Below are 20000 nucleotides of genomic sequence, written 5' to 3' on the forward strand. Positions count from 1 at the left end.
TGTCTGTTCTTTATTTTTTTTGCTGGATTTTACAAATTCTCAGGGCAAATCAAGTTGGTTTTCGGTTCTGTGCAGCATTTTTGTACATTTTCTCAATTTTATTGCCTACTGGGAGCCAACATATTGGTTCGCACTGCAGGGTTGATACAGGAGCTCTTGGATCGTGTGAGGGTTATTGCTTTATTCGTGTTTCTTATACCATACTAATTTGTTCGCCAGCGGTAGAAGCGGTCCGTTTTTTCAGAAACCATGCAACGTAGCGAAAGGCACTTCTTTCTCTCATTTAATTGAGTATTATGCAGAAAAATGCTGTCGTTTGCAGGCCCAAAATTCGAGCACTCGACTCGAATTCGGCGTCATCGGCCCTTGACGTCCAGAACAACCGAAACGAACGTCCAAAAGAGAAATCGCTCTCCCCGTCTCACTCTAGCCACTCGCGCTGGTCCATCATACAGGGGGAAAAGTGAGTTTCGTTGCGTGCACTTCGACCGAATTCGTTCCTGCTTGGCACCCGCACGCACGGCGCACGGGAAATCCGACCGTTCGACCGAGGAGCACTGGCCGATAGCGATCGTGTCCTTCCCGTGCCACGACGAATCCAACGCGTGTTTGGGCCGTAGCAGACGAAGGAATTGGGTGAAAATTCCCCCCAACCCCCCCGCTCTCCTGCCCGCAACAATCCGTTCCAACCAGCCTACCGACGGACCGAGCGCTAGCTAGGCGCAACAAAGACACGGCGGTTCAGGAGTCTCGAGTCCGATCGCTTGGCTCGGGGTCGCCCAATTTCAGGGCCCAAAGCCTTGCGCCACAACCTCATCCCTGGGTGACTAATAACAACAACTACAACAGCAGAGAGGACAACGCAGAGAGTCACTGTTTTCATCGTTCCCTCGGGGAACACACGCCCGCGAAGGACGCTTCCCGCGAAGGACTTCCAGCTGATCGTGTTTTGGAGATCGAACGGAGCATACGATCGTAGGTGCTGGCGGCGTTGTCCTGCGCTACTGTTCGTTGGCCGTTCCCTTGGTACGTGGGTTGTTTGTGCCTGTGTTGGGGTCTGTGCGCGTTTGTGCAATGTTTTTGTTTTGATTGCTCCGATCCAGGAGTAGCCTGGCTCTGGCGATGCTCTAGAAACATTGCGCGGCTCGCGGTCCGCCGGAACGTGGCCGTATGTCACAGAGTGAGCCCGGGAAAGGGGCACCAGATTTGTGTTTCGAGTTACTCGGACTGGTTGTCGTTCGTGTGTGCCGGGAGAGGGCCGTAAGATCAGTCCCATACAGGATCTTGGCCCGCTATGAATCCTCACCGTTCGCATCAGCATCCTGGATCGGGGACCGTACAGAACATGGGCGAAGTGAGTGCAGGTGGAGGCGCAGCGATGGCCCATCATCGGTTTGAGACCGACAAGCAGGCCTGGGAGGAAGCGCTCCGCAACTACACCGGGCCCGATCCGCTCGATCTGTGGTTCAACTACATCAGCTGGTACGAGCAGAACCGATCGTACGATCGCGTGAACAATCTGAGACCGATTCTGGAGAAGTGTCTCTCCCAGTACCAGGACATGGAGAGTTACAAGCAAGACATACGGCTCGTGAAGCTGTGGATGAAATTTGTAAGCAGGCTGATCGCAATTGATCGTAAATCGTGCTACATATGTCAGCTCTTTAATCATGTCCTTTTTGCAGATCGATATGCAAACGGAACCACCCGCCTGGTATCAGATGCTGTACAACAAGAAGGTCGGAACGCAGTGTGCCAGCTTCTACATCGGCTGGGCGCACTACTGTGATGCGGCGAAAGCATTCAAACAGGCCGAATCGATCTACAATCTCGGCCTCCAGATGAACGCCCGGCCAATGGAAGAGCTGCAGGAAGCACAAAAGAACTTTCGCCTCTCGTTGGCCGGGCGAATGCTGTACAATGATCCGTTGTCAAAGAAGCGGTCGGCAAGTACGTTGGTTGAGCAGAGGCAGCAAATCATTTCGCTAAGTCCGCCACAGAAGAGGCTGCGCCACGAATCTGGAGACTATCTGCCCCACCAGGAATCGGAAGGAGCCCCGTCTCATTACGTGACGCCGACTGCCGGTGCAGATTGTGTGCAACAAACGCGATCCTCTGGTTCGTTTGCAAATCAAGCTAATTACTATCAGAATCAACATCAGCAGCACCAGCAACGGCTTCCAGCACAGGCTGTTGTTGTTGCTCCGGGCCAGATACCAATGGCTCAACCGCAATCCCATCATCCGCTTCATTCGTCGGCTACAAACGCAGTGGCTGAATCGACGGAACACTATCACCACTATCAGCAGCAGGAAAAGCACAATGGGACTTACTATACAACAAACGGGAGTCTTCATGAAGCTGTACCCACAGCACCTGTAACCCAGCATTCTTCGCAGCCTCCATCGCAGCCAGGCTATCAATCTCACCCCGTGCCGGAGGATCCAGCAGCCCGACGGGCGGCAGCAGCGACTGAAGGTGTTCCAGCGATCGAATATACATCATCCGAAGATAGTATCATCGAGTGTAATCTCAACAACTCAGCGTATGTGATCAGTTCTTCGCTGAGCTACGTCTACGATGATAGTGATCTGCACCAGTACGGTCTTCCAACGCCGGCGGAGGATCAGCCGTCGACCTCGCCGGGTGTACAACAAAGTGAACGGCTGGCACCCGTTCCGGCACCGCCCTCGGATGCCATTCGATTGCCGGTGGACTTCGTGCGCGAAGCATACACGAACCACGAAACGTGGGACGTGCCGCTGTGCCTGGAAGAACCGTACGATCCGGAGCGTCGCTGCTACTATCCGAAGCACCTTGTCTATCCGGATCTCCACGCCGAGCGACCCACGATGGAGTTCTCGCTTGAGGAGATCCGTGCCCGCGGATGGTACCGCAGACGCCAGGAACAGGACGAGCAGCGGATGGTGGAGAAAGCGCGAATGTTGCAGCACGAGAAAGAGAGAAAGATGCGCCAACTACAGATGCAACAATATGAACAGCAACAAATCTACCAACAGCGGCAACAACAACAACAACAGCAACAGCAACAGCAACAGCAGCAGCAACAGCAGCAGCAACAGCAACAGCAACAGCAGCAGCAACAGCAGCAACAACAGCAGCAGCAACAGCAGCAACATCATCATCGACAACAGGAAGTGCATCATCAGCCACCGGAGCAACATCGAATGTATGGTCAGGAGTATCATAACCATCAGTCGCAGCCGCAGCCGCAGCCGCAGCCGCAGCAGCAGCAGCAGCAACAGCAACAGCAACAGCAACAGCAGCAACACGTCGGTTTTCAGCATCAATCACGTCAAGGCTCGATACAACATACAAGCAACTTTTATCACCAGCAGCAACAGCAACCACACAGTCCGTATCACCATGGATACAGCAATGGTTACCCTGCGACCGCCAGCGCACAGCCGCAGCATTCGCCCCATTTGACTCCGACCAACTATCATCAGCCGACGGTGATCCAAAATCAACAACCGCCAGCGGCTCCGTCGCCATCGGTGCCGATGCATTCACCTTCGCCTATGCATTACGCCGCTCCGCAGCAGCATCAATACTCTCACACAAACCATCTACCACACCACTCCCCACAAACGCCGTACTCGCCGCAACAACAGCCGCACGGTCAGTACGAGGCATATAATCACCAAAGTTATGCTGCTTCGAGGCCTGCTGCGCATCATCGGTCTTACCAGACGATGACGAGCGTACACCCGTATGAGTCGCACAGCCCCGCGCACCATATGCCGCACCATACGCAACCGCAACAGCAACCGCAGAGACAACAGACGCATCATTACGCTATGCGACCAATCACACCCCAATCTCCCTACGCGGTTCCGGCCAGCATGGAAATGGTGCCTCAGCCACAGCAAACGCCTATCTGCAGACCTCCATTGCCTCCTCCGCAGCAGCAGCACTATCATCATCATCAGCAGCAGCAGTACAGCCATCATCATGCTTTGCAACAGCCACAGCAGCAGCAGCAACAGCATCAGCGTCAACAGCAGCTGCCACAACAACAGCCGGCACCAACTGTGCCGGGGTACCTCCAACCTGTGACAGAGACACGAGACACGAATCATGTTCATCACCAGCAGCATCATCATCATCATCATCAGGAGCAGCAACAGCAGTCGCAACCACAGCATGTACCTCCAACGACCAGCGTTCCCGCAACGCATCACCCGCAACTGGCCGCTGTTGCTGTGAATGGCAGTACTGCATCTTGGCAGCAGCAGCATACGACAAACATCAACAACAACGACAGCACCAACGGTGGCAAGTACAGCAACAACTGTGACGACTACGAGGAGCAGATCGAAGCGTCGACGATACGCTTTTCTACCTCCACGGAGAACGGGACCAGCAAAAGCAAAACCATTACGATCAAGTTCAAAAAGGAGAAGACGGCCCCGGTGCCGAACTCATACACACTGTCGAGCACCGGTGGTTCACTGAGCGAGGCGGAGCACCGGTCAAATGGTAGCCAAACGAGTGGCACGGCGGAACCAGCGGCGACTGCCCACAGCGTCGGGGGGGTACCTCCTACGAAGAAACACTCGAAACACACGAAACCTTTGCTGGGGTTGGAGTTGGCAGCAACCGATGCGGAGGAACTGTCTCCACCGACCGGCAACGGTGGTCATCATCGATCGCGTGTCGGTAAGAGTAAATCAGGCAGTAAAGCGGCCCGAGGAAAGCAACACTCGAAGAAAGGTTCGAAAGCTGCTACCGGAGACGATCCCGATGCTACGCTGTTGCCGGAGTCGATCCAGGAGACGAACAATCGCATCGATGATGCTAATCTGCTTCTTTCGCTGTCGCACTCCGGTGAGAAGGATGAAGATTCGTCCGTTTCGCTCCCTTCGCAGCCGAATTCGCTCAAGCGAACGAAGCCATCATCCTCGAAACGATCCAAGACGAGCCGGAATGTTGCTGGTGTGAAGCCCAATCGGCGACACTTTGTGGTGTACGACGACGACGACGACGAGAACGTGGACGGAGACGTTGAGGATGAGTGTTCGGAGGAAGACGTTCGGAATGATGCTACTATTGATGACGCTGATGATGTAGGAGTGCAGGATGCTTTCTACGGCGAGGTAGAGGAAGGAATCAGTGATGATGATGATGATGACGACGATGAGGACGAGTATTACGCCATAGAGGAGGATCACAGTGGTGAAAGTCACCGAACCGTGCGCGGTAATGGAGCAGTCGACCGGAAACGGCTCGGAAGGCCCGAAGAGGACGATTCGTCTTACCAATCGAACTCGGAATTCAACACGTCCTTTAGCAACATTTCTTTCGCCGGTGACAACAGTAATGGTCCGTTTACTTACACCGGCGGTGCTTCGGTTGTTGGTGGAGCCGGAACTGGGGCCGGTGCCGCGGGAGGAGGTAGCGTCTGTTCGACACCGGTTCGTCGTACGCAAACCTCGACTGGTGGTGGCACCGGGGGTTTCTCGAAAACTTCTACCCCGATCGGTTCGTTCCGCTATCTGCGAAAGCACGAGTCGAATCTCTCGAACCTGGGCCAGAACGAGGACTCGATGAACTCGACGGTGGCCGAGAGTAGCTTCTTCCAGGCAGAAAACGACGAGGAAGCGCAGCGCCGACGGCTCGAGAAGGCCCTCGCCACGATCGACACTCACCTGGCGAAGGCGTTTCTCGATCCGTTCAGTAATGAGCTGTGCCGGGCGTTCCTGACGAAGGTGGACTTTCCGTCACACAGCAAAGCACAACCGGCAGACTATACCATCACGGACACGAACCTGCCGAAGTTGATGAAGGGTCAATCGGTGCCCCTTGGTGGCACGGTGTACAGCATCGAGAAAGAGGTTGGCCGCGGTTCGTACGGTTCCGTGTTTCGTGCGGTGAACACCCAGAACGGCGGTGTGGTGGCGATCAAGTACCAGAAACCGGCCAACACCTGGGAGCTGTACGTCTGCACGGAGGTGAAGAAACGGCTGACCAATGTTACTGTGGTAGGTCGAACACAAAATATCCTGGCTTTTGAATCCGATTCGCTAACGATCCTCGCTTTTCACCAGCTTCCCGGGTTCATGGACATCTGTGCCGCTGTGATAGCACCGAACGCGAGCGTTCTGGTGTCGGAGTTTTCCCAATACGGATCCCTGCTGGACATCAACAACAAGATACGAACGGCGACAACGAAAGTCAGTTCGCTTTGAGACACATTCGCGCATACGACATTCACTAACGATCGACTAACGGTTTTTTTGGCAGGTTATGCATGAGTCCCTTGTAATGCACTTTAGCAGCCAGATTCTGTCGATCGTGGAGCATCTGCACGCGTGCAACATTATCCACGCCGACATCAAACCGGATAATTTTCTTCTGATGAAAATGTAAGCACGATCAGCGCGATCACCACGATTTTCCGTGCTAATCCATTCTTTTCCCCGCGCAGACCTTCGCTCGATCTGGAAGCACCAACGATCAGACTGATTGACTTCGGCTGTGCCATCGATATGAACTTTTTCGAACCAAAGCGACAATTTAAGAAGGTGCGCAATTTTGGACCTAACGGTTCCAAAGTCCGTCCGTATGCGGTTCTGTCATTGGAGCGGAAATGATTTACATTTGTTGCTGTTTGCACCCTACTTTTTCAGGTCATCCAGACGGATGGATTCACATGCATCGAAATGCAGGAAGGGCGACCGTGGTCGTTCCAGACCGATCTCTTCTGCGTGGCCGGCACGATCCACGTGATGCTGTTCGGCGAGTACATGCAGCTGGTGAAGAAGTACGAGTGTGGCTGGGACATCAAACAGAAACTGCCAAGGTAAAGCATGCGCCATCGACGGTGTCACGAAGCCTGGCTTGAATGTGCATCTTCTGTTTTGGGCCCCTTTCTCGCCAGGTACCTAAAGAAGCACGTATGGACGGAGGTGTTCCAAAAGTTGCTCAACATCAAGGACATCGACCACATGCCAAACTTGTCCGAGTTGCGCAAACTGATCGACAACGAAGCATACAACATGGAATCGGAGCTGCTCAAGCACATTCGCACGCTTTCGAACCTGCTGAAAAGCCGATAGGGTATACCCTCTGTCACCGTCCTGCCATTGGACCCGGCTTCGTATGGTTTTTCTTTTGTTGTCCTTTCGTTTCTCTGCCACATTAGGAAACAGGCGAACGTGCAGAAGTTTTGTAAGGCACCTCTACTTCACACTACTACTGCTAGTACTAGCACTATCGCTACTAACATTACGAAGAAGTCATCGATCATCGTTCGATAGGACTTTAGTTATCGATAGGCGTTTTTGCGATGACTGTCGGCGGAGTTTTCGGTCGGTACTAGGTAGCGTAGCACAGTACAAGATAAGATTATAGGACCTAGACCTGTCGTCTTCACAAGGCTTGTACGCCCTACTGTAGATTCACGCCACGAGAAACGACCTCGTGATCTTGTATAGGATTCTGTTTTGCTCTTAAGAAAAAAAAAACATTATATTCCAAAGATTAATTTCGATTTCCTTACAAAGTCCTTATTATGCTCATTTGTATTCGTTCTTTCTTGGCAACATGCTTAGGTGGCCAATTTGACGAATTTTTTATACTGCAATATTGCACAGCACGAACTCCATCGTAGTTTATTTTAATGCTAGCGGCAAAGAAAGTGGTTCTAAATTACAGTGTGCGTCACTGGTTCTGGTTGAAGTAGTCGTTTGATGACGCACCATTCACGAACGAGAGCGTGTTGCACAGGTTTTGTTTTGGTTTTTGTGTGTGCAGAACTCTGCTGTTTATTTGATGCACCACCATACGAAAAACCGACAACGGATATGAACTCACTCTTCGTAGTGTCTCTAGGTTTCGTGCTATGAACGGCGCGTGCACGTAAAAGATGTCCATGTGTGCATTGCTATGGGAAAATTTATTTTCATTATCTTAAATTATACCTTATTGTAATTATTGTATTCATTGGCGACCAGAGTATTGTACATAACTAATGCCCGCTAGCAAGAATCTATATATCGCCGTTGAGCAACTAACAAGTGTGAACGCGAAAGCGAACGTGTGTAAAGACTTGCGATAGAATGGCGAAACTATGAAAAGGGAAAATGGAATAACGAAAGGCAAGCTGAAAACCCCGGAGTGGTACCTCGATTGACTGTGTCTGTCCTTTGCAGATAGCTAGTTATCCTGCCACACCTCCGCGTGCGGCGTGTGCAGGCGGCAAAGCCCATATATTTGTGCAAGGGAGGACGATTCGGATGGAGAATCGGTTGAGAGAGAAATAGAAAAGAGTGACAACGTTGTGTAGTGTAACACAAAACAAAAGTTATATAAAGTCGTCAAATCGAGCGGCGAAATAAATGGAAAAAATCATTCGAAATGTTTAGCAATTGTGTTACAAACCGCGCTGCTGGGAAGCGAACGAAATGGAGCTCGGGATTGTAAAGTCAGTGGCATTCGAAGTTCATCAACCAAAGTACCACATTTTTCCAGTTTATTTTTTCATTCATACGATTACCATCTAAACATTGTTGCATTTCTTTTACGATACATCCATGCGGGTCACTACAACGGATTGTATATTTACGACATGTGTTTGTGTATATAAATACCGGCATGTTAGGAATTTTATCGTTCCCATTACGCGCGCGCCCGAGAAACCCGCATTCGACGCGCGCAAATGGATGGCGCGAATTATAACGAACAAAACGAAAGCGCGTAAACATTAAAACAAGCACTAACGATAAAAACAAACAGCTTCCGCTCTATCGGAACGCCGACCGAGTCAATAGTGGCGGCAGATTGCAAATCCTAATATAAATTGCCCTTCAAAGTGGAATGCGTGCGTTATTGTGTGGCTGCCTTAAGCATAGTTAAAGTACATATTCTCGTCTGATCGTCGTCGAATGTATTTTGCCGCCATTCTTCGTTGCCCATTGCTTGCGGGGCAGGTTTTGGCAGGTCTTACAGTAAGCATGAGAAAGCAACACCAAAGAACACCGGTGTGCACCGGCCCGTAGTGCATTTGTAAAACAGAAATGCGCGCATTATTGGCGTGTTTCTAACACTAAAAGATTAACATGTTTTGCTGCCTTTCTCTCGCTCTGTTTCTGCGTGGCTCGCTAATCCTGCAATCGGTAAGTTTTTCGGTTACTGATATTCTTTCGTTGATACAGTGTACAGTCACTTTTGCTGAAAACGACTACGTTCCGCGGGGAACAACGAGCCTACGATCAGCTATGGCGCTAAGTTGGTGCTTGTTGCTACCTAATCAGTGTAAAGGAGCCCTCATTCGGGTGTGTCAAAGATGGAGCTTAAAAGCCCTACATGTAACAATTGATGTGTTCGATTTCTCCGCCAATCCGACTAACTTCTATAATCCCTGAATATCCTCTGGAATGTCTCGTTTGCCATTCTCTGCTGCTGCACCGATTCGGTAAGATTTGTTCGTCCTTTGTGCCACCAGATTCCCAAGACCAATACCAGCACCTGTCATGGGTTTGGTGCGTGTTAGGCCGATTGCCCGATACTTAGCGCCAAAACTTGTTGAACAGATCCATGAACGAGTCGTAGATCATGAACGTAATCGCGACGTCCAGACAGACGCGGCTCAACCGCGGCACCGTGCCCTTGTAGAACGCCATCGGCCCTTCGTTGCGCCAGATCTGGACCGCACAGTCCATCGTGTTCTTGTACTTGGCCGCCTCCAGGCCCTGCATGCGCGTTTTTACCACATCGATCGGTGTGTTTCCGAACACGGACGCAGCACCGGCGACGGCACCGAATGCACCGACGACCATTTTGGGTACCGGTTTCGATTGGTCGTTGCCCTTGTACAGGTCCTTCAGCGACTCCATCACGTAGAAGCGGATGGCCTGGTTCGAGCCCTGCTTCATGATCGTCGCCGTCAGGCCCTTGTACACGCCGGACAGACCGTCCTGCCGCACGATCATCCCGACACCGTGGAAGAAACCCTTGTACTTTGGCGTGCCGCTCCGCTGATCGTTGATGAACTTCACCTTCACCGTTTCCATCGGTGTGACGGCGAGGATGGCTTCTGCCACGCCCGCACCCAACCCGGCCAGCAGTTTGCCGGCCGTGCTCAGCTGGCCGTTCGTATCGACAAGCCGGCCTTTCAGGCTCTCGAACGCACCGAACCTACGGAGATTGGAGCAAAATGAGTGACCATCTTCCACGCGGTACCACCGATCGCCCATTACCTAACGGCCGACTTCGGTATCGAACCGTAGAGCAGCACACTCAGACCCCGATAAAGTCCTAGAACGCCGTTTGTTTTGACCGTTTTCTTCACACAATCCATAATGCCGTTGTACTGCTTCGTTGCGCCCTTCTCGTCCAGCTGGAGCTGCGTTTTCACGTACTCGGTCGGGAAGGTGATGCAGATTTCGATGCCTCCGGTAATGCCACCGGCCACGATACCCTTCAGACCCTTGGCCCCGGGGGCAGCGGCCGCCGCACCGCTCTGCTCCATCCACGGGCGGCGCCCGAACGGGTTGCGGAATTGACTAGTGTTTCTGGGGCTCGCCATTGCCAACGTCGTCGGAGTTCCTCCTAACCGGTCCATCGTCTATGAGAGGGACTTTCTGGCGGGTCAAGTAGAATGGCACTTCACGCGGGATCGTACACGTGATGATAAAAACGCAAAACGCGTCGCGATGTACGTATCTCACTCTGTCGCCAACCTTGGTTTGTGGCTGCAATGGAAAGGTAAACGGCAATAAGTCGGAATATCTTGGCTCCTTGACTGCGAACACACTGTGACGTTATTTTTGCATCGAAGCAACCCATACGCAGGTTGCCTTGGACGCAGAGCAATTGTAATGCACCACTTTTTGCTCTTTGCTTCTGAATTTTAAATGGACTTGCTAGTTGACAGTCAGATTCTGTTGAGTTGTGTGTGCTCAGTAGTTCATGTGAAGTAGGTGATACTCGGTGCAATGGTAAAAAATAGTACAGAAAATCCGCACTAGAATCGCAACTTTTTTTGCAAATGTTGATACCTTTGCTATGTTGCTCCGCAATCTTTCTTATCTGTGGTGCGATTATATTTGAGTAGGTGCATTTTGCTCAAAATGCAGCACTGTTGTTCTCTTCGAACGTAGTAGCATCAGTTGCGCACACTACTTCACGAGCGTTTGTCTTGTAGAAGCTCAGTACTCTGAAGTGTAGAAAACATTGAGAAGAAAAAAGTTTGGACAACGGTAATTTTGAACAGGCATTTTCCAATGGTTACCACGATGCTTAACTTTTCTTTTATGTTCTGTCTACTTATGAAACGGCTGACCGATTGCTGACCCCCGATTGATCGGAAGTTGAATCGCGCGAGGTGCACTTTCACCGCTTGCCTGGTCGGCTTATCAGCGCTTCAGGCAGTGGCACCGGTTGACAACAGTGGGATCAAATGCCGTCCCTCCAGTCCCTCATACAGTGAAATTTGAGCTGTTGGCACATGATCTTAAGTGCAGGAATTTTAACCAGAAATTACTCGACGATACATGTATGTCCTCCCATTCGACATCTACATCGACATCACCCCCGACCGGTTTCCGATATGCTGGCCATTGTGAGCAGATGGACCTAAGGTTTGCAGACCCTACTTATCAAGCCAGCAAGGGGCACGAGGCGACGTCAAACGCAGGACGTCACTGCCAACTCGGTGATAAACTCGTTGCTATGTTGCTGCGCTGGTGTTGGTTGTTCGGGACGACGCACAACCGAACGGTGCACCCTTGAACTTGGGGAGGGTTCGCGCATAATAATGGCACCGCGACCGCATCAGTATGTTGGCCGAAGTTAGGCCAAATTTGTTTGCAACCCGGACAACACGCACACGCGAAACGGGAACCGGTTTACGAAGCCAATTATATAATGCCGGTTCTGTATGTTTTCGGTCCTGGGCGAGATGTCGGTAAAAAGGGGGGGACGCAGGCTGCACGATTGTAGAGCATGATGGCAGGAAGCCACCGAAGTGGTTTCGTTAATCGATCGTCCTACGAGACGAGTGGCCCCACTTATCAGTTAACGTGAGCAGCGGCAGCATTCATCGGAACGTTGGTCGGGCGGAAGATAGTGGTCCCCGCTAGAGGTCATAGAACAGCTGTTGAGCAGCGCGATCTTGTGTTCACCTTGACTTGCACTTTCCACTCGGTGTGCCACGGTGTTGCCAAGCCCGGAGCCGAATACTGAATTAGCTAAAAAGCATCACAATTCGGGTCCGGGTCGGGGGTTGTGGTTCGAACAAATACTGCCAATCACTGTGCACACACTAACGTGGTGTTATTCTTTTTTTTGGCGCCTCGTCCACCTTCTGACGTCATGCGGAGGTCAATAAATCGTTCCACAGTGCTTGGGTACGCGATTTACACTCCAGTGTCTGCAGCGAAAAATTTGAACTTTGAAACCGAAGCCGAATCGTGGACAACAACAACATAAATGCGCGCCATTGCGCAACACGCATTTCGATGGCGCCCTTCGTTGGCGCCCTACTTTCACGAACCGTCCCCCACCCTGCTGAACCGCAGATCACGCCACGGCGCCCCTCATCACCAGCGCGTTACGCAAAACCCCGCGCTAACCTGGAGTGCTGGTGGAACGATGCACTGGAGCGCGGCGCTGGTCAAGCTTCGCAAAAGCAATACGTTCTAAGAAGAATAATCCTTTCGTTGCCGGACGTGGCGGGATTTTGTGAGCAGCCCGCAAAAGAAGCGCACAACACGAACGATTCAATCCAGAATTGCGCGGTTCGAGGCTCGGCGTGAAACTGACGACGAGTGCGTCGTCGTGTCTCGACGTTGTGGTTTTCACTTTTGTTTGTGTGTCTCGCGTGGAACACGAACGCGTCGTAATCGCGCGTCGTGCGTGCCCCGCACGTGGTTGTGTCAGTGGAAGCGCATGACTCTCGATCCATCATGCTGGCGCTGGGACCGGTCAAGCAATCTGGCGGCTTGACCAACGGATCCAGATCCATCACAGCAGTTCGCATCACTCGTTTATTTTTGGTAGTCCATGGGAAGATAAAATTCGCCGAAACATTCGACATACCGTTCCCTGCTATGATTGATTGCTGTTAGTCACGTTTTAAAATATCAGCACATGTTTAAACGAAATCGCATTGTTTAATGTACTTTTTGGTGATTTCCCTGCACAGTCAGCGTATCTAGCGGCTGGTATTTCTAACCACAGGGCCTAGTACAAAATGCACTTATTGGTTCGAATAAATGATTACAAAATTACCAACTTACGTCATGCGATTGATGGTTTGTTGAACATCAACGCGTTGGCTTATCTCAAGTGGTACACATTATCGCAGTCAATGTGATAATAATGCCACTTTGTTGGATGCACAAAGCAACGCAAACACATAAGATAGGCCAACCGTCGCTTCATAATTTTCATGTTGTTAGTTTACGAACAGCGGAACTGGGGTAGCTTCTTCAATCCTTCAATCTTCCGATTAGCATAATTTAGATAAATGACAGTTACTGCGAAAATCAACACAAGGATTTGCCTTGTGAGCTAACACAGCAGGCCATGACTACTTTTGCTGAATGGCATGTTATGCATTTCCCAATAGTGAAAAAGTTCCAATTGTTGTACTTTTTTAACAAAAAAAAGTGACAATATCCATCGGGTGCCGTCCGATCCCTGTTTCCACTACGTTCGGACATTTGTAAGGTTCTCCGGTTTGAAAACAAACGTGTCCACCAAAACATTGCGCGTTGGTGTTGGTACCGCCGCACTCTACGCCCTCGCTACGCCCATCGTTCACCAGTCCGGTCCCTATCGATTTTCTTCCCAATTTCCTACCAAAGGTCAAGCAGGCGGTGAAAATGTTCATTCAAAATCCACGGATTACTGTGCCCCGAAATTACACTCACCTTCCGAATCGTATCAACAGCGACCGTCCACGGTTTCGTATTGGGAAATGGAATGATGATTCATCGATTGCCTACAGCACCGCCACGAAAACTGACCAACAACGCACTTTTCTCACTGTACTCTATCGCTCACGTTGCTCACGTACACCGGCTTCAGGGCTTCAGTTTCGCGCACGAACGGGCCACATCGTGTCTCGATACTGGTGAAGCAGCTCCGTTACTGGTGAAACTCAAACTCCCAATTATGTAATCTCTCCGGTGGCCGCGGCTCAACACAACACACTCCCGCGAAGCGCCTTTCCATGGTTTTGTAATGGGACCGAAACTGTATGTTGGACAGACCGTCTGGAGTTGAGTGCGTTTGGCGGCACACTACCTACACACTAGCACCAGCGACACATATGCATATGTGACGATGCTGCGCTCGTGCATGAGAATCGTGCGATGCTCGGCGCACATCGGGATGACGTCATGCTCGGCCGATGATTTCTATGCCCGTGAAATAAGAAGCACCGTCAGGGCGGCTAAATTCGGCTGACACGCAGATGCAGTTTTGCAGTGCAGTGCGAACATTGTTCTGAGCAAAAAGTGCGTAGATTCTTCCTTAAACAAAATATGTCCGTCTGTTGAATACAAATTCCCCATTGTGTTCCATTTTTCAACATTTTTTCTGGGGCAAAATCAAAAGATGACGGCCGCCGACGAGTGCTCTTAGCGCCATCTGGTGTTCAAAATGTTATGTTTTCAAATTTACCGTTACTAGAGCCACGTGGGAAAGCAGTTCGTTCATAAAAAAACAACCTACCTCAACCGTTTCGTTTTTGGTTTCAAATGTGCATCACTGCATTTTGTTTCAAAAGTGGCCAATGACTTAATGAATCTAACATCGAAGGACTCTTATGCTCGATTAACACACTATTCCTTTGAAGTAATACAACAGTTCCATACCAATGCTATATTTGTACTATTTTTCTATTTGTACATTTACGGCAGTGTACATCGCACATTACACGTAGAAAAGCACTAAGATAAGATAACTACTAGGAGCGTTAAAGCGTGATAAGTGAAAATGAACTTAAAATCCGACTATGTTCCCGGTAAAGCTTATCTTGAAATGCACCATAAAATACAAAATGAAAAGAACATAAGAACCGAAAATTTATAATAAATCGTTTACGCTTGGTCTTTATTTTATCGTTTTTTGCAACAAAACAATAGAAAAAAAATTATGATTAAATCATAACATTTCATCCGAAATATAACATATTATCGTTATTGGTTCGTGTTTTCTCGTACACGCCGAGAGAAGAGCATGTCGTCTTCTTGTGATGTTGTTCGTACTTTTGTGGAATTGCTCTACCCTGTTACGATGGGTATTTAATAAATGCGCTTATGATGCTGGAAATGTAATGCGTGTTGTGTCGCGACGGTATAAAGCATAGTTGTTCGTGTGCGGGAACTGGTGTGGCGCAATCGACCGTCCGGCAGCGGACCTCTCCGACGGTTCGCGTGTAGCAGATCCACCGCGCGCCACCAAAAACGGTCAGTTGTGATGTTCAAAACCACTGCTCTCAGGTGCCCGTGCTTTAGGCCGCCACTTTGTAGTATCGGACACACTTGGCGTTGCCGGCGGTCATGGTGGCAGTCAAGTCGGTGCCGGTAAACTCGCGCACGATGGTTGTCGGTTTGTCGCCCTTCTGCTCGTGGATCAGCTTGTTGCCATCGAAGGTGCAGACGGACTTGACCATGCGCCCGTCGACGGTCTCCTCGTCGAATTCCTCGCCAAGCTTAAACTTGATCGTGGTATTCTTGAAGGTGGACAGCGTGTTGAACGTGTACTCATCGCCGTTCTTCAGAAGCTCCACCGTCGGCGAGATGCTGTTGCCAAGCTTGCGCAGCACCATGCCAACACCTGAGCAGAGAAGGGCGGAAAGGAGAGAGAAATTAGGACGATTGTACAAACGATCAAACAAAAGCTAGACTTTCGTCCCACAAGCAGGGTCTTATCTCTGTTGGCAAATAACACTTGTTAAATTACAATGCCTTCGATCTGTGGGAAAAAGTGGTCCACGATTACGTGGCGTGGTTATCAGTAAACGGCTCTCGAAAATCCTTGGCCAAGGTGAACCAATGCGATTAGCTGCAATCAGGCTCCCCTGGAGCACGGACTAGCGAAACGGTCCAGAGTAGGTTCCGCATCAATTCCATAATCCACACACGGAAACGTGTGGGTGGAACACTCCGATTATGATTGCGGTTGATAGGCAAAACGAAGCAAAAACGATTTTCGATGCAGTTCCGCCTTCGAAGCATCGTGTCACGTGTGAGGTATTTTCTATTTGCTTTGCTAAGTTATGGCACTTTGCAAAACAACTGCATGCCACACACGAGCGTGCGCGCGCCGCTAATCGTCAAAGTCCATAGTAAGAACGTTACGTTCGCCTTGTAACCATATTTGTGCTCGTTGCACTTGAACGGCGATCGACGTTTCAATCGGGAAGTCATGGAAGACTCATGAACCACACCCGCCGGATCGGCCGGAAATGATTTTATTAACGAACGGGGAGGAGACACATAGGCCCGCCGCGCGCTGGTCCATCGGTCACCACCATTGTCACCCGGTAATGGGCCGAAGGCGGCGTTGGCTTAAGAAGGAAGTTCTTTAAATGGCATTAATCCACCGACTCTGTCTGCACGCCTGCCTGGTCATCCGCAGGGTTCCGCATACAAATGGGAAAGAAAACCAATTAAATTAACGAACCACGCCGTCGCCGCCACGCGAGCCAATTGAGAGGAGACGGCAACAAAACCTGAGTGCATCATAGGAAAGAATTGAAAAGTAGAACCAAAAAGCAGTGGAAGGTGTGTCGCCCCCGCTGATATAATGGCCAGTTACACAATATGTCGGGATTTAGTTCGAGGTGACAACGAGGACTTTGTTTTTATTCAAACACGGACACAAAACACCGCCTGGAACCGCCGAGGGATTGAAATTGATTCTACGGAATTTTTTGGTGGTTGATAATGGGACGATAAGAATTTATACCGCACCGAGGGTGTAAATGGGCGTCGCTTTGGGTAGATTGGACCTTTTTTGGTTGCGCAAATTTTGCAGTGCATTTTAAACTGATTTTTTACAAGCGTTGCAAGGGGGCTTTGGCTTTTATCAATAGTTACCCGACACACACGGCGATAAGATTGGAAGGCATGATTGAGGACTGTAGCCAGGCAAAGAGGCACCCCACTGGTTAGTCGCTTTTGCTTATCGGTATTTATATTTATAATTTATGTCACCATGAGTAATCCCCCGGTGAAGCGTCTGGAAGAGGATGACATCCCCGAGTTGGTTTCTTGCTACGGTCCGTTCACTCCCATTTTAACACCACTTATCACCTTACGCTTGAATACGTTTATCAAGCGGATGCCACCACTATCGGGAAGGGCCCCCGGCTCTTGTTTGTTCCTTGACACTGTGTCCCCTAGCTGTCTCTTCCTATCGCACCAGGAACCAGTCCTGCCGCAACCATCTTATTTCAACAATTTAACTCAACCTCTAACATATTAATGGGACACCCTCGATTAGCGGAAAACAAGGGTCAACACTCCGGACGTTGTTATCGTTTAATCCGTCCGAGGTCCCGTCCTTTTCGGTAATGTAAAGCCGGCGCATAAATGATATACGACCATCGATGACAAAGCGGAAGGGTGCAACGCAAGAAAGTCGTCCAACCTCGAAACCGCCCGAAAGGTTATTTGGCACCATCAACAGGTGTCCCAGCGCACTGAGGTCCTCATTGCGGAAACGATGTATGGAGCAGGTGCACGTGTCCGCGAAATGGAGGCTGTCTGTCATGCGCATATTATAATTACGCAAATGAGCGAAGCCTTCACAGCCCAATACGTCGAGGCAAACCCGACCACCGACCACGCGTCGATTAGGAATTATCCGATAAACCGTCGTTTAATGAGCGCCGAGCGCTGACTCTGGCGGCCGTGGTGTCGGGGAAATGAGTTTCACCTTCGATGGATGGGTGCACCGTCCCGTCCGGGTACTGTCGAATAATCGCGTTAATCTCTTCTCAGAACCACTCCTCAGCAGATAACTGCTCTGCGTTCCGTGTCCAGTGTGTTGAGTCTAAAAAGGTAATCAACACCGGAGGGGTCAGTCCGGAGCAACGCGCACCCGAGCCGAATGGGATAATATATTGAATTCTTGATTCAATTATGTTGCCGCCCTCTTGCTTTTAACCAATTGAACCTCTTGAGACCGTGATTCCGCCAAGCCAACAATGCGCTCTCTGGTGCTGGTGCTCTCTGACCCGTTAGCGACGGCCCGGGTGGCGTGGCGTGAGAAAAATAAGCGTTTAAAAGCGACCAACAACATCATCCGTGGTCAACTGGTGGAGGCCCACGACGCGGCCACGATTGACGGACCAGACCAGCAGCAGGAGCATCATAGCATCATGCCGGTGGGTAAATTGGATTGTCGTTAATTAATTCACAATGGTCTGACGGCCCGACGCCGACGTTGCTGTTGCTGCTGCTGCTGCTTCTGCTGGTTGCAATTTGTCCAAGGAAAGCAGGAAGTCCTTGGGTGGGCCGGTTTGGTGTGCAGAAAATGTTTTGTTCCAGGTTGTTTAGGAACGCCTTCGCAGATGTTACTAATTAGGCAACGCGATAGTATCTGTTTCCGTTGAAGAAAACATTATTCATTTCTTGAAATTGAAAGTAACACCAAGAACCGGGGCACAATTTTTTTTTAAAAACAACGGTTGCAAAAAACGATGTCCAAACCATGAGTCAGAGTAGTTGTATCCAGCAGGCTACGCTACTTGGATCCGATGCAAATTGGCTGACTAATAACCCTTTGAAACTAGACACCGTGTGACGTATTTAAAAGACACGGCGCTCGGTGCGTAGCGTGGAGCAAAAAGTGCGCACGCAGCAATTTTGAACATATTCAATTTTTTGTGTGAAAGTACAAATGATAATTGCTTTTCCCTTTTGTACAGTAGCCAATAAAAAACGATGCCCCTTGCCCTCTCTACGACAATCGCACCAAACGACGCTACGCTGACGCTGGACAGCAAAGTGGACATCAAAGGCGCCAGAAGAGGACGGTACAAGCGCTACTGACAGTGAGTGTGAGCTGGTGACAAAAACGTGGGCCAATGACCTCTTTCTATTGCCTCCGCACTTATCAGGCGAACGGTGCTTGATGCGGCGTTAGGGAGAAAATGGCCAATACATGAAACGCGAAGGATAGGCTCACGTCAATCGCTTCGCTGCGAAACAGAAACGTGCCAGAAACCTGATACATCGTTTAAAAATATAATCGGAAAAATTTTAACCGAGAAAAGAACACGCCATCTCGGTCTTCGTGGATGCTGCAGGGCGCACATTCCGTAGCGTAGCGAATTCCTTGCTCCGGTCTCGTTGGAATTTCTTCGCAGCAAAAATATTTAAACCGGTTCAGAGGGAAGCTCCTATTGCAACCACACAATCCGGCACGCCAGAAAAAAAACGGGACCATCGAAACCAAGCGAATTTGCCGGCCGGTTTCGCATCCGGCGTTAGTTAGCTTGGCGCAAACGCGATCAGCGAGCATCGTACGATGCGGTTGGTGGTTTTTGCCTTATCCCGCAGACGAGCCTCCAGATAGACAGCCGGCCGTGCCAGAAAGAGACGCCCAAGGCGTCCGCCCATTACGGGCCGGTCCCTGCAACGCGTGATGCTTTGCCGGTGGAAATGGAAAACCGATTTTTCATTCCAATTTTCACTGTTTTACTTCGGAATTAGCAACTATTTCACCGCACCGCACTAAATCTATCGTTCACCGGTGGAAAAGGACAATGCTTCGAATGTTCGACACGTGGTGGGGGGGGGTCATTATACTCACCCAATGCTTTCATGTAATCGTCGAATCCCTCCGACTTTTCCATTTTGTATTTCTTTCCTTCCCAGACGGCCATGTTTTCGGAGTTTCGGAGCGAAGTAGGCGATGCGATGCGTTTAACACGGAGTTTACTTTTTTCACCTTCTTGTTTGAACTGAATTTCAGAGTCTTTATGTATCTGAATCTAACTGATTTCTAATCTG

General features: G+C 50.1%; 3 protein-coding genes across 4 annotated transcripts; 1 reads left to right on the forward strand and 2 right to left on the reverse strand.

The window, feature by feature from the left end:
* The first annotated feature begins 1294 nt into the window (after window positions 1-1294).
* On the forward strand, window positions 1295-8370 carry LOC128275190 (uncharacterized). Its single transcript, XM_053013604.1, has 8 exons — window positions 1295-1612; window positions 1686-6005; window positions 6072-6197; window positions 6268-6389; window positions 6452-6548; window positions 6654-6826; window positions 6905-7083; window positions 7169-8370. Exons 1-7 carry the CDS (start codon window positions 1295-1297, stop codon window positions 7080-7082), a joined length of 5334 nt encoding a protein of 1777 aa, XP_052869564.1. The 3' UTR covers window position 7083; window positions 7169-8370.
* On the reverse strand, window positions 7872-14194 carry LOC128275191 (putative tricarboxylate transport protein, mitochondrial). Of its 2 annotated transcripts, none has more exons than XM_053013605.1 (3): window positions 13902-14194; window positions 10224-10718; window positions 7872-10161 (listed from the first exon to the last, which is right to left on the reverse strand). In XM_053013605.1, exons 2-3 carry the CDS (start codon window positions 10586-10588, stop codon window positions 9534-9536), a joined length of 993 nt encoding a protein of 330 aa, XP_052869565.1. In that variant the 5' UTR covers window positions 10589-10718; window positions 13902-14194; the 3' UTR covers window positions 7872-9533. The 2 variants fall into 2 exon arrangements, with proteins under 2 accessions (XP_052869565.1, XP_052869567.1); XM_053013607.1 differs by lacking the exon at window positions 13902-14194 and adding an exon at window positions 12600-12725.
* Window positions 14195-15070: 876 nt separating this feature from the next.
* LOC128275342 (probable fatty acid-binding protein) lies at window positions 15071-19936 on the reverse strand. The gene is made up of 2 exons (XM_053013813.1): window positions 19801-19936; window positions 15071-15813 (listed from the first exon to the last, which is right to left on the reverse strand). The coding sequence occupies exons 1-2, from the start codon at window positions 19871-19873 to the stop codon at window positions 15488-15490; spliced, it is 399 nt and encodes a 132-aa protein (XP_052869773.1). The 5' UTR covers window positions 19874-19936; the 3' UTR covers window positions 15071-15487.
* Window positions 19937-20000: the final 64 nt, after the last annotated feature.

Source organism: Anopheles cruzii, chromosome 3 (assembly GCF_943734635.1).
Source record: "Anopheles cruzii chromosome 3, idAnoCruzAS_RS32_06, whole genome shotgun sequence".
Taxonomy (NCBI): Eukaryota; Metazoa; Arthropoda; class Insecta; order Diptera; family Culicidae; genus Anopheles; species Anopheles cruzii.

What these genes read in the sequence shown, in the direction of transcription:
- LOC128275190 (XM_053013604.1), top strand. Translation starts at nt 1,295, where the DNA reads ATGAATCCTCACCGTTCGCATCAGCATCCTGGATCGGGGACCGTACAG. An exon ending in AATTTTCTTCTGATGAAAAT is followed by an intron (nt 6,390 to 6,451) that starts GTAAGCACGATC and finishes TTCCCCGCGCAG; the next exon opens with ACCTTCGCTCGATCTGGAAG. An exon ending in ATCAAACAGAAACTGCCAAG is followed by an intron (nt 6,827 to 6,904) that starts GTAAAGCATGCG and finishes CTTTCTCGCCAG; the next exon opens with GTACCTAAAGAAGCACGTAT.
- LOC128275191 (XM_053013605.1), bottom strand. Translation starts at nt 10,588, where the DNA reads ATGGACCGGTTAGGAGGAACTCCGACGACGTTGGCAATGGCGAGCCCC. An exon ending in ATACCGAAGTCGGCCGTTAG is followed by an intron (nt 10,162 to 10,223) that starts GTAATGGGCGAT and finishes CAATCTCCGTAG; the next exon opens with GTTCGGTGCGTTCGAGAGCC.
- LOC128275342 (XM_053013813.1), bottom strand. Translation starts at nt 19,873, where the DNA reads ATGGCCGTCTGGGAAGGAAAGAAATACAAAATGGAAAAGTCGGAGGGA. An exon ending in CGATTACATGAAAGCATTGG is followed by an intron (nt 15,814 to 19,800) that starts GTGAGTATAATG and finishes TTCTCTGCTCAG; the next exon opens with GTGTTGGCATGGTGCTGCGC.